Genomic DNA, 14,695 nt, shown 5'->3' on the forward strand with positions numbered 1-14,695 from the left:
ATTTCAACCTAAGAGCAAAACAGATTATCATTAACTGAATTTCAGAAACAAAATTGTTAGAATCAAGGATTAGCACCAAGACTACAAGTAAACAAAAGAGAAGAATGATTCATATACAAATGAATTTCTTAATATAGCATTTCCCCTCCCAATTTCTTGCAATGAGGTCATAAATTTTGGGGTCATTTTTGATGTGTGTGTCATAGCTTCTGCTAAGCAACAACATAATAATACACATGTCTAAGTTACAACATGATACTTAAGCAACAGCATAAGACTGTCACTACAGAAGTTGTATTCATTTCAATTAGAATAAATAAAATAATCTTACACTCCTGATTCTCGTTGCACGCTTTTGGTTTATAATGGAAGAAAACACAGTGGGGCTTTCTACATCCGCCAGGTTTATTTTCCCAGTAACATGGAATGCTTTTCCTATCAATCTGCAAGACAGAAAATATTTCTTAGTTTTCTCTCAGTAGAACGATAGAGATCCCTAAAATCATCTTTATTTTATAGCAAGGGAAATATTGCTAGAATTTTAAAAACATATAAAATATTAATGTTATACAGTTAATTAAAGTACCTATATATTTCCTACTCTTTACAAAAAAATAAATAAAATAATAACAGATGCCGACATGGATAGGAAAAAATCCAGTAAATTTTACAAAATATAAATTTCATGAAAATTGTTGTATATAATGTACTAAATATTTTACACACAGGGAATTTTAGGGATTTTTAAAGTCATCAAAATAGAAAAACTGCAGTATTTTCCAGTTTTGACTGTCATAAAATATACTTGAAATGTTACGTATTATGTTTACTCATAATTTTGAATAGTAATAGGCATTTAATTCAAAGATAGTTTAAAGATTTTTTTTACTTATTTTAAAAAGGGAGTTTTGAATAAAAATAGACTGCACTTTTTAGAACAAAAAATGTTTTAAAACGATTTCTACAAATGATGCTCGTTTCATAATGTATTAGTAATATGTATTTAAATATTCAAGTAAGTAATAATTTGTGCAAAAATTCTATTTCAATAGGGAATTTTTTAGGAAACTTACTAAATTTTAGGGAATTTTCTGAAATGCATGAAAATTAGGAGAGTTTTTATTAAAACAGTAGACTACGAGAAACTGACAAAATTTGGTAGTCTACTGGAAAATCCAGTAAAGCTGAAAGCTATGTAATAATAAAATCTGAATAAAAAAGCTATGCCCATGTTACCGAAGAACTCAAGTTATGTTAATATAACTTTCATTAAATAAATTTTTAAAGTTGTGGTCATCTGGTAATTAAAGAGGCAACTTAAAGGCTACCTGAAATAATATAAGCAAAAACAATTAAACTGTTTCAAAAAAACTCAATAAGCATAAAGAAACACTTTCTCTCTTTCTTTCTATTTTTTTTAATGCAGTTCTTTTTAACACATTTCTTTCTATTTGCATATTGCATTTTGTAACATTTTACTGACTTACAATACAAAAATATATATATTTACATGAAACCTAAACAATGACGGGCAAAAAAGGGAGCAAGACTGCAAGCATACAGTCAATTCCCATTCAATCGACTATCAAGGGAGCGAAAACTTTAATTTACAGGCTTTTACTTTCATTACTTTGTATAAAATAAATATTTTTAACTTGTTAATCTTTTACTTAAAAAAAAATATATTTTAAGACTTTCAGACAAATTTAATGATCAATACAAAGTAAAAGATCCCCTATGAAATTAAAATAGTGTTTAGATTTAAGAAGAAAAGTTAGAAAAACTATGTTGGAAATAATCAAGAGTTCTTGCTAGAAAATGATTTCTGTTAACATTTGAGAAGAAAAATTAAAAATACTTTAAATCAAATAATGAAGTTTTAACCACAAAATAATTTCTGCTTACATTTATACAAAACTAAATTCAAATCTAAACCATTTTTTTAATAAACATATATTTTTTTCAATCATAATTTAATTAAATATGTTTCGATTGCATAACTGACATTATAGAAAGAAAAAAAATCCAGTAGATTTAATGAAATAATTTAAATTTCATGATAATTGTTGCATGATGTACTAAATATTTTATACATAGGGAATTTTAGGAATTTTTATAGTCATCAAATTGAAAAAAACTGCAATATTTTCCAGTTAGATTGACATGAAGTATACTTGAAATATTATGTATTATATTTACTGATAATTTCAAATATTAATAGGCATTTAATTCATCAAAATAGTCAAAAAATTTTTTTTTAATTAATTTAAAAAGAGAGTTCTGAATTAAAATAAATTGAACATTTTAGAACAAAAAGAAGTTTAGAACTAATTTCTATAAAAGAGGTTCGCTTCATAATCTATTAGTAGTACTTATTTAAATATGGAAGTCTGTACAAAATAAAACAGTCTGTACAAAAATTCTATTTAAATAGGTTTTTTTTTAGGAATCTTACTCAATACTAGGGAATTTTCTAAAATGTACAAAAACCAGGAGAATTTTAATTAAATCAGTAGACAAGGAGAAATTGGCAAAATCCAGTAATCTATGTTTTTGGTATCTTTATGACCAAAACAGAATTGTCTGATTAACCCGATATTTTACAGCCACTTTGCAACCAATATAGGCAATATATAGAAATGTCAGGATCAATATTAAAAAATGCAGACATCCCAATATTGGTCCCTCGGTGCATGTTCATATAAAATCCATATTAAGCCAATTTTGAGCCAAAATGGAGTCAAGATAAAATTGTCAATAGGTTATAAGTTTAGAAATTTTTTAAAATGCATTTATAAAACACAAGGTTTTAGAAAAATTTTAGTTTATATGTCTAAATCTAGAAGGCAATGAAAAATTAATAACTAATGCATCACAAAAAATAACACTTTTAAGAAAGTCACAGTCATAAATTTCATTTTCCTGAAACAAAACAGTGTAGAGCAGAGCATAAATAGAACTAACTCTACTCTCCATGTGCCTGAATTTGCAATCACTTCGAAGGCAGCGACCTTCTTTCCAAAGACTGCATACTCTTTCAGTACCCAAGGCCTGCTCACAATGTCTATAAGGACATGCATCTCCCTGCAATATAACACAACAGAATAAATAAACAACAATAAACACAAAATTGCTCATCATGTCAACGAGCTTTTTATTCTGGAAATTCATGTTAAAGAAAATGGATAAATGTTCTTTTTTACAAAGAATAAACTTACATATTCATGATGTGATGTCATCGATTTGCCAAAATCATTCTGTACTTTAACCCTTTAACAATCGGTTAATTTTCAAGAAAACGGCCATAAAAGTGCCTATTTTTTTAGCCCTGAAAATTTGATTAGTGCTGACATCTAGTTTAAAATAAACTAACTATCTACAACTACCTTAAAAATATCCTGGTACTGCCATCTGGTGTGTAAAATGAGAAATAAAATGTTTTGGAGGCAAAAGAAATGAATTAGTTATGTTCTTATTGGCACGTTACTACTGAACACTCCAGCCTCGAAATATCATGGGAGCGAAGAATAGAGGGTGAAACCTCACCCAGTCATTTTCACTGGAGAGAGGAGGAATAGGTTTAAAAAATAAAAAAGACTATATGTCAACAGTATTTTTTTTTTCAAAACTATCACGGATTCTATAAATTTATAATAGTGGTATTAATCTTATGTAGTATGAATTTATATTTTTAAAAATAATTATATCATTTAGAGTTTTGAATACGAAAAATTACATGTGTAATCTAGCCAGGACTACTCTGAAGTCCGGGATTTCGCATCATAATGATCATGCTTAGTGTTTGAAAAAGTAAAAAATTCCTCACTTAGTTGTTAAATTTAAGTTGAGCATTCAAAATGGTAATACCAGAATTATGGCGTTATACGGGAACACAATCACCCCCTGGTATTGCAATCACCTCCTAACTGCAATGTTTTAAATAAAAAATATCATTAAATAAATATTTCTTCATTTGTTCAAAAATGGCCCAGGTATGTTCAAAGGTCCTTCCTTGTGGGACATGATTGATTAAAAATTTCAAAACTTTTTATTTATTGAGCTTTTTTATTTCCATTTAAATTTATTCCATTTATTTTTCAGTTTTATATTGAAGAAAAGTATAATTTTTTTTTGATGTGTTTAATTTACACTAAATAAATTTTAGATAAGATAAATACAAACTTTTCTAAAAAGTGTTCAAAGCGAAGGTAGTAGGTTCCACGAAGATAAATTTCTCCCAATACTTGATCAGGAGTTCCCTTGTCTAATGAATAAGGGTCAAAATTACGAGGCTATGGAAAACAGTAGGAGTCATAAACCCAAAAACACTGGGTCGGCTGTTCAACAAAGTTATAATAATATAATACTAGGTGTTAAAGCAGGTGTGGAACAAAACTTTACATGAAAGATATTTTGTTTTTACTATGTTGATATCTTCTGCCCAGTCTTTTTTAAAATGATCTTGTTTTTTATTAATTTGAGAAAAATCTTTTTTTAATTTTGTGATTCCGAAATTAATGTGCTCTGCAGAACAATGGAACCTGCATTAGCCACAAATGCCTAAGGACAAATCCAATTTTTTTCTTCAAATTTTTACTTTTAAATTAGCATGTAACTCAAAACTAGATTGATTCATTTTTGTATCATCAAACAAAAATACAACAAGACATATTTTTAATTTAAGATTACCACTTCATCAAAGCAACAATACAATTTCAAAGCAAACAAAAACAATTTAAACTTACTTTTGTGCAGGAAGAGTAGAAATAAAAATAACAATCAGAGAGAGTTTTGAATTTTTCTTCCATGTTGTCAGTATTAGTGCCCCAGTTCCTTTGCTGTCAGCTATATGAATTGATAAAAATAATGTTGGAATTATTCCCAATTTTTTATTTTATTTTCCTGAAACAAAAGCGATTAAATTATGTCCGCAACACAAATAACTTCCACAGTTGAATAGTTTAAATTTCTTTGTTTCTTCATTAAATTAAGCTTAAAAAAATATTAGAATACTGATAATTTGTAAGGCATATGGTGCATAATAATGCAATGATAAATAGAATAGTTTTAAAGCACCTCTTTAGTTTTCTTTTTCTTGAACAAAATGTATCAGTAGATATTCACCATTATTACAAAGTCACACCATTATCAGTAGATATTCACTATTATTACACATTATTATTACATCACTATTATTCACCATTATTACAAAGTCACACCATTATCAGTAGATATTCACTATTATTACATTGTAAGGTTTCATTGAATTGAGGAAATTCTTCCTAGACACAATGATTGAAAAAACAAACAAATATTGTGACCAGGTTAGCCAATGTATTTAAACCAACGTAATTTAAATCTCGGTTTAAATAAAATGTTTTTTTTTTTTTTTTTTTTTTAAATTCATATAATATAATTTTAATGATGAAAATCCCAGTAGTCTAATGTTACAGGCTACTAGTATTATTATAGAAGAAAAAAGTAACAATAAAATAATTAAGTCTATTAGAAACATTTTGTTAAAATGCAGTATTATAATAAAAACAGAAGGAAAAAAAACTTTCTTAAAACGAAATAAACTTAGCCAAAAGAGAGCCAAGGCCTACTGTGCCCATCTCAGTTTTCATGACCTTGGGCTCTGGGGTGCAGAAGCAGATGTTCTGGTTGGGTCGTCAGCCAAACGTGGAACCCCAGGTGCTTAGTTCCCAAGCACACTAGGTACTCATCTTATCTAGCCACTGAAGGTATAAAAGTCAACCTTGCCCCGTCCAAGTACCAAACCCAGGACCTGTGACACAAAAAAGAAGATCTACCACTTGGCCAGCGGCCGTTGAAATTAACAAAATTGCTTGAATATAATTTTTAAGAAAAATCAGCAGTAAAAAAGCTTATATTTAAATTTAAAGTAATCTAGTTTCAAGTCCTTGAATTTGGCTCTTCTATTTGTCTATCAGAATATAAATTTGCAAACTTAAGAACTTAACAAATATGTGTAAAACTAATTCCAAAAATCTGTAGGAAAAAATATGATTTAAGAATTCTGTTTATTAAATCTATTTAAATTGCAGAAAAAAACTTTAATGAAAACTACTTAATTGAATACTTAATCAAACACTCAGCCAACCGAATATTCGTCTAAGAGTGGTTGAATATTTGATTGAATATTAGTGGAATAGTGGTAGTGAATAATAGTGGTTGAATATTTGCTATAACCCTAATATCTAGATTAGTATATGAAAATCTAATCATTAGATTAAAAGTTAACCAACTGACAATTTTTTTTGCCTCTCTGTAAAAAGGTAATAGAATAAATAGGCTCTATGTACCATTAAAAAAATGAAAGGAAAGCAAGTATTAGAGTAAAATATTTGCTACATCATTACACAAAAAAAAATAATTGACACCATTTCTTGTAGAGTACATTCTACATAGCTGCCAACATAGAGAGAAAAAAATCCAGTAGATTTCACGAAATAATATAAATTTCATGATAATTGTTGCATAATGTACTAAATATTTTAGAAGTAGGAAATTCTAGGGATTTTCTTAGTCATCAAAGTAGAAAAACTGCAATATTCTATAGTTATGATTGGCATTAAACATACTTGAAATGTTATGTATTACGTTTACTCATAATTTTGAACATTAATAGGCATTTAATTCACCAAATATAGTTCAAAGATTTTTTAAAAGTAATTTAAAAAGATTACTGTGAGTAAAAATAAACTGAACATTTTAGAACAAAAAAAGTTTTGGACTGATTTCTATAAATGAAGTTTACTTCATTATGTATTAGTAATACTTTTTAATTATTCAAGCAATAATCTGCACAAAAAATTAATTTCAAAAGGGATTTTTTAAGGAAACTTACTCAATTTTTGGAATTTTCTAAATTGTACAAAAACCAGGAGAATTTCAAATAAACCAGTAGACCAGGAGAAACTGGCAAAATCCAGTAGTCTACTGGAAAATCCAGTAGAGTTGGCAGCTATGATTCTAATAATGCTTGGTTAATATGCAGTTACACCAAGCAATAATTTCAATAACTATAAATTACACCACGCAAAATTTTAAAATTAATAAATAACGTAGTGAAATGTATTTGCATAATTAGATAACATAATATAAAAAAACTATAAGACTTTGTGAGACAGTATTGTAGACTCAATTACAAAATAATTTCAATTTCCAACAGAAGTTAACAGTTAACTTTTTCGTTTTAAATAGAAGTTCTAACTTTAGATAGTCATATCAATAAAAATACTTTGCTATGAAACATACTCCTGGTTCTTACAGAAATTTCATTATGGAATTTAATGAAGAAGATATTTCTATATTACAAAACTAACTAACGTTTGAAAGAATCATTGGCATACGAAAAGTAATAGTTGTTTTTACAACAATAAAAAGTATTTCATAAACATTTGAAATTTTATTTCCGTTTAAATTGAACAAAATAAATTATCCAAGGACACGGAAACATTTACTAATTATTTAACTTATGATTAAAATACACCAAACTGAAAAGTAATTAAAAATAACAAAATCAGATATTTACAATACTAACTCAATTTCAATTTAGGAAACAGTTCTTTCTAGAATTTAGATAAAAATGTAAATAGACAACGTAATTTAAAATTGATCTATTGATTTAATCAAGCACGTCTTTCATTGCTTACCTCTTTTTAGAAAAAGTCGCAAGCTACTGCATTAGATGTTGCTTATGATAGCCGTTTAAATCATTTTATTCATGATAGCAAAACTCGAATACGCCCTCTGGGGAGAAGTACGGTTCCATGTTTTAAACCTCCCATCATCTTCTCAGTTGTATAGAAGTGTGCGGTGACATTTCCCCCCTTCTTTTCTAATTAAATTATCAAAAATATTTTCTTAAACTTCCATTTTGCTTTCTTTGAGGACTATGTTCAATGTAGTTTTCAGTTCCATATGGTTTCGTAGCTAAGAAGTTTTTAATCTATTTGAAAACCATGACAGAAAAACGTACTTCCTTCTTCCAATACTTTCCACACGCTAATGGTGAAAGCATGCAAAGTGTTGCCTAGGTACATGGTGGAGCCTCAAGTGTGCTTGAGATAGAGCCATGGAATTGGAGATGCGCTTTGAAACATGTGATTGACTTGCTGGACTTGAACAACCGTGTGTTGGGTGTCAGATCCATAACCACAAAAAAAGTTTTTCAAAAAAGAGATTGGTCTGCCTCATATTCGTCGAGTGAAATTCGAGGGACGCATAATAAAAGTGTGTTTTCACAAGCACAAGTTGCAGTAAAATTTGCCTGTACTGCCACTGAGGCGAGAACGATGACTGTGGAGCAACTCTGGGCTAAAGAGGGAACTGCTGTAGAGTGTTTGTACGAAACGAGGAATTTATTGAGCAAGATGTTTTGGAATGAGCTGCACAACGCACCCGAAATCAATCGGAACGAATATATTTAAATGAAACACTGATTTGAAAAGCCTCAGATTTTTTTAATGACAAAAATGGTTTAAAAGCTATCGCCGAATCTAGCTAGCTCTATTTTAATTTTTTGCTAGTCATGGATGCGTGTTTACAAATCATTTGAATGTACTTTGGGCTCGACTGGATTTGAGATGCTCTGCAATCACAACCAACATTGCATTTTTCGTCCATTTGATTAACATGCAAAACAATTCCTTGAAATTGCTTTGCAACGTGGAGTTCTTTCGAAACATTTCTTGAGATAGTCTGGAGTAAACAGGTTCTTTGACGTCACAGCGGATGCATTTCCTTCCCGAGAAGTATAAGAGGAGGTGCGATTCAGAGCTCCAGCATCATTCATTCCCGATCGAGATTTCACTGAGTACGGTTGTTTTATAACCAAGTTCAAACTATCATGTATTCTCACTGTTCCGGAAGGGGAGGTAAGACTATGTCTTCTTCTTCCACTAAGAGCAGAGAACCTCCAATTATCTATTCCAACTGGCGGTTGCCTGATGTAAAACCAGGCAGCATCTACGAAGATTGATATGGAAGATTCGTAAAAGTCCACTGGGCCTCTAGTCATTATCTCGAGACCGTATTTCTTGAAGAAACAAATCAAAGATCCTAAACCACCCATGCCTGACACGCCGAGCTCTACATTGGAAAGCCCCACTACGAATCCAGAGGACGGAGAACAAGTCTCAGAACCTAATTGTGTCGATGCCCCAACTGAGCCTGAACCGATGGAAGAGGCGAGAGCCTCATAAATCTCAACAAAAATTGATCCTGATTCTAACAGAACGGAGATGAGAAGGAAAAAGAAGAGAAAGCCCTCTGCCTTAACTTCCGGATCCCTCCCAACGCCAAATTCTCAGATGCCTGAATCTAAAAAAGAGATCTCCACTAATGATAAACCTAATGCAATCACGAGAAATAGACTTTGATTTCAGTAAAATTACTCTAGAAATAGAGAAATTAAACATCGAAATCATCAAGATCGTCCAGTACCAGAAACGTGAGGGCGGGGTCTATAGGCTCCAACCACTTTTCCAAGTGATCGTTAAGGAAGTGACAAATCAGCATCTAGTATTCCACATCGAGCGGTTCCCGGTCAAAGTGGAAAGATTTCACGGCGGCAGAGAACCACTCCAATGCTTTAGATGTCAGGCCTACAGCCATGCTCAGAGATCATGCTCGGCGCCGCCGAAAGCCATTTCTCCTACGAGTGCCAAAAGAAAAGGACTACTCCTCCCAAATGTTGCAACTGCAACATGGAACACGCAGCTAATTTTTCTGCGTGCGAGGCCCGCCCCAGGAAAAAGTTTCAACAACTCTCCGACTCGTATCCATTATCAAAGAGCTACAGGAGCTCTTAAGGAATGAAGAAGCCATCTCGCTACTGAATTCTATCCTACAGGGAAAGACCTCTGAACTCTGCTGTTCCACTTTACTCCAATGACTGTTTACTATCAGTTCGTTAAATTACTCTTTACTCCTAGCATCTCTCGGACCTTCGCTCCGAACTTTTCACACAGATGAACGAGATAAAGCCATTAAATTGGCTGGTGCTCAGATAAAAAATTCATATAGGTATAGGTAGGTAGCTCCAGCATATTGCTTTCCTTTCTGCTCAGAGTCATTTCCAAATTATTCAATCATGTCTTTTGTATGAGGTGTTTTACACCTTAATGGTTATGAGATGGGTGGCCAGTTTCGCATCAGCGAACTGGCTGCCGTTTCATTGTCGGACGATAACACAACGATTGGAAATGTGCCCAACACAGCTACTACCGCTTACATTGATTTCCAGTCTTTCAAACGCCAAACGAGTTTCCGTTGGATCGGGAAGACGTTAGAGACATCCTGATCGATGCGTATCTGCTGTTGCGCAGGAGCAACACTGGCAGAAGTTCTCTAGCAGTTAAAGGAGCTGAAGCGGAGAGCATTGTCATATGATTGGGCATACCCTACGTTAATCTGACGATATAGGGTTGTCCAAGAGCCATCAGACTTTTTGATCGATGATGTCAAGTCGTGCGGTCATCATGCCTATGGCACGGAGATGGCTTGCAGTTGCGTCAAAGTCATGATGTACCGCCAGTGGCTGAAAACATATTGTTTTGTTTAAATTACAATATGATGGTTTCTCATTCTTTTTCCAAAAAAAAAAAAAGAAGTGTTAAAAATGGGAGAGGCCTCTCCCATCTTTTCCCCTACACTCTGCTTGGCAATGCTGGACATTTTGGTTTTTGCAACTTGTGGATAAATGCTCTGTGGATCAAAGCGTTTTTGTGTTGTAATGTTTTTTTTTGCATACTTGACATGTTTCAATGCTTTGAAAATTTCATGAACTAAATGTGTCATACTTAATGTAACAGTGACTCCATAAATTAACTGATTGAGAAAAAAAAAATCATTGTTTGGAAGTTCATTTTTCCGAGTCGAGTTGATCATTACACAACACTGTGAATTTTTTTTTTATTTTTACATTGTAGTGTTTGCTTTGAGCTCTTTCAAATTTTTTTCACTGCTCGAGATTTTTATTTTGGAACAAGATTTGATTTTCAAAAATTGTTGACTTAAGGCCTGTTTACACGGTCCAATTTCTTGAATCCGAGAAATTGGTCGGATTTCTCTGTCCAAGAAATTGGATGATTCGTTGACACTATCCAAGTTCTTGAATGTCGCTGATTCATTGAAGGAAAAACTTGCGTATGCGCATTGTTCATATTCAACATTTTAAAATAATACTTACATAAGTTTAAAATTACTAAATAAATTCAAATAAAATCATAATAACACAAATAAACCTCAACAGATCAATTTATTTAGACTAAAGTATATGAAAACACACAACAAAATGACATAATTTGCTGCCAGCTTGTTGACGTCACAAAACCTAAGACGCTGATTGGTTAAGGGAGAAAAAACTTGGATGGAAAGTAGATTGTTGTTGTTAATTTACGTCGCACTAGAGCTGCACAATGGGCTATTGGCGACGGCCTGGGAAACATCCCGGAGGATGATCCGAAGACATGCCATCACAATTTTGATCCTCTGCGGAGGGGATGGCACCCCCGCTTCGGTAGCCCGACGACCTGCGCGCGAAGTCGAGCACTTTACGGTAGCACAGTTTAACGAGGACCAATACCGCACACCCTCGGTCCCTACGCAGACTGATCCAAGTGGTCACCCACCCGCACACTGACCGCAGCCAGTGATGCTTGACTTCGGTGATCTGCTGGGAACCGTGTCTTATCGATCAGTCCACTGCGGGACGGATGGAAAGTAGAACATGCTCTACTATCGTCCAAGAAGTTGGACCAAGTTCTTGGATGTTTGTTTACACGATCCAAGCTCAAAGCAAAACAAGTTTCCATCAATATCAATCAATCTCTGTCCAAAAAATTGGATCGTCTAAACAGGCCTTTACACAACGCTCTCTAGCGTTTGATTGCAACGTCACAACGTGTGGAAAAATTATTTTTACGATATTGTTTGTATCCACCAAATTTTTTCTTCTTGTATTCAGTCAGTTTGCGAGTTTTTAAGGTTAAAAAATAAATAAATGGGTCAACGTGCAACAGGAATCGGGAGGAGGTCGTTCATCGGTAGCGCATCCGGTGATAGCTTCTGGTCGATAGGATGTTTTGCCGAAAGACATCTGGTCCTTCCAATACATTTTGCAGGCCCCGTAGAGTTCCAGAATATTCCATTTGGTATTACAATGTATTCGCAGACCCAGTCGTGCTGGACAAATCCAATTCATTTTACCTCAGGTCCGAATGGACTCTGTCCAAATGGATTGTATATAAAGACTCGCACGAAGAGGAGCTGTATCATTCGACATTTAGTCAGATAATATGACAGATTACATTTCTGCTAATCTCATTGAGTTAAATCCTGGTGAGCTGCCGTGGCAAAAGCTTCAAGAACAGTTGCTGGCAATGGAAGAACCAGTGGTCGTTGACATGACCTTCGGCTTCTGGATATCTCCAGGCATTGAACATGAAAGAGGATATAGACTCTTTCATTAAATGTGAGTTGGAGTCCATATCCAGATCAAAATCTAGAATTTTCAGGATCAGAAAATGTCTGATGAATTGATAATCCGATTGGCAACCAAAATTAGAAATGTAATCTTTAGTCATCGATAGGTTCTGTCAAAAGACAGTCACTTGTTCCATTTGCTTGGAGGAAAATGTATTGATGCCTTTCAGCACTCCTTATAATCTACTTTCACAGGGAGTGTTTGAAAAATTGGCTTCAACAACAAAAAACCACATGTCCATTGTGCCGGCAGGAGATATTGGACAAAAAATCGAAAACCAATAGATAATTAAAAATAGGGGACCTATTTTATTTTTTTTAAAACACTCGAGCCACCAACATTGATTTTTTTTTGTTTTAGTCACTTCAGTGTTGACACTCAAATCTGGAAAAAAATTCCCTATACATATCATACACAATATACTAAAAGGAAACAACAATTACTGTTCTCTTGTGTGAGCTATATTGGGTTAACTATATTTATTAGTTTTAATTGCTGGAAAAACAGCTGAACATACTTAATGCTATAGTAAATGAAATAGTTTAGTATAGCTGAAATATCATGCTTAAATATCCCATAGAGTATGATTTGAGTGGTCACCATTTTTCATAAGACAAAAATAAGAAACAAAATTCCCTGTGGTGTGGCAACCATGCACTTGTCGAGAGCAAATGGAGCAAGTTAATGTTCTGCCTATGAAAAAAAAAAATGCAATATATACGTACACTCGAGCCACCAACATTGATTTTTTTTGTTTTAGTCACTTCAGTGTTGACACTCAAATCTGGAAAAAAATTCCCTATACATATCATACACAATATACTAACAGGAAACAACAATTACTGTTCTCTTGTGTGAGCTATATTGGGTTAACTATATTTATTAGTTTTAATTGCTGGAAAAACAGTTGAACATACTTAATGCTATAGTAAATGAAATAGTATGATTTGAGTGGTCACCATTTTTCATAAGACAAAAATAAGAAACAAAATTCCCTGTGGAATGGCAACCATGCACTTGTCGAGAGCAAATGGAGCAAGTTAATGTTCTGCCTATGAAAAAAAAAATGCAATAGATACGTATTGGCACCACGAGTTTCAACACTAGTGCGAAATGAATACAAAATTTGTTTCATTCATTTTTTTAATACATAAATTATTTACAAAAGACTCTATACAAAATGCACATTTACAAAAATGATTACAAAAACAAATGACTCACATACGGTAAATTCGTTCCTGCAGAAATCGCGAGATGCCTCCCATCACAGCAATCCATTGATGACAGTCTATAGACGCACCGCTCCAAGGGTTTCACTGAGGGGTTTTTCAAAGCGACAGTTTTAATTTCTTTGGCTAGGTGATAATTGGTCAAACTTTCAACCAATTCTCTCCACTTTGTTTTGGTGATGGTATCTGTTAAAACTAAAACACTCACCCTCATATTGAACAATTGCTGTGAACACAACTTTTTGTGAATACAAAATCTCAATTAAAAAACTTTCCGCCAGCAATTACAAATAACTTTTACATATTGCAATATTAACCAAATCTTGAAATTAGTAACAAACCTTTTATTGCCAGCTATTCTTGTAAAATTTGAAAATCATAAATTTTTCAAAAAATGCTTAAATTTTTATAAAACACTATATTGATTATTGTACTTATCAATCTGCCCGAAATTCAAATGCAATGATGTAATCACTGAAAAACATGGTTGTGAAGCAGAAAAAGTGAACCTTGTGCTTGTGAAAAGTGACTTGTGGGTTAGGATTGAGAACTTTTGGCCATTTTTCTTTAAATATATGCATGGGTACCACTCTAAAAAAATTTCTAGACTGAACTTTCATTTTAACCAATCAACACGATTTAGCATCATCTTTTAGAAATTCATAGCTCACTTTGCATGAGAATGGCCAAAATATTTGTATTATTTTTTCTAAAAAAAAAAAAAAAAAAAAAGAATTTTCTTTCTTATTTTTCTTTATCTTACTTACTTGTTTATTTTCTACAGTAAACAAGACAAAAATTACAGTTTATCTCATATATATTTTTACTTCCATCACTCAATCGTTGATAGAAAATCTATTTCGAGTTTCGGGATATGCGTATATCTCTACCATTTGATGCCCTGGTCAGTAAAAAAACAATTAATATGTGCTTTTATATTTATTAATAAATT

The 14,695-nt window shown here is 32.5% G+C and overlaps 1 protein-coding gene across 14 annotated transcripts in view; it reads right to left on the reverse strand.

The window, feature by feature from the left end:
- The window catches only part of LOC107439393 (uncharacterized), a 53,669-nt gene that overhangs the window by 27,137 nt on the left and 11,837 nt on the right, over positions 1-14,695 (reverse strand). For 3 of the 14 annotated variants that reach the window (XM_071184390.2, XM_071184392.2, XM_071184389.2), the window contains 3 exons: positions 4,746-4,845; positions 2,965-3,084; positions 332-443 (listed from right to left, as the gene is read on the reverse strand). In XM_071184390.2, the coding sequence (XP_071040491.2) occupies positions 332-443; positions 2,965-3,084; positions 4,746-4,808 (295 nt within the window). In that variant the 5' untranslated portion in view covers positions 4,809-4,845. Of the gene's footprint in view, positions 1-331; positions 444-2,964; positions 3,085-4,745; positions 4,903-5,606; positions 5,789-7,353; positions 7,377-7,558; positions 7,732-14,695 lie in introns of those variants that run through there. The other 11 variants (XM_071184394.2, XM_043042808.3, XM_071184391.2 and 8 more) reach the window with 9 other exon arrangements.

Source organism: Parasteatoda tepidariorum, chromosome 10 (assembly GCF_982258835.1).
Source record: "Parasteatoda tepidariorum strain Cologne lab strain chromosome 10, Ptep-v5.0, whole genome shotgun sequence".
In the NCBI taxonomy this organism is placed as follows: Eukaryota; Metazoa; Arthropoda; class Arachnida; order Araneae; family Theridiidae; genus Parasteatoda; species Parasteatoda tepidariorum.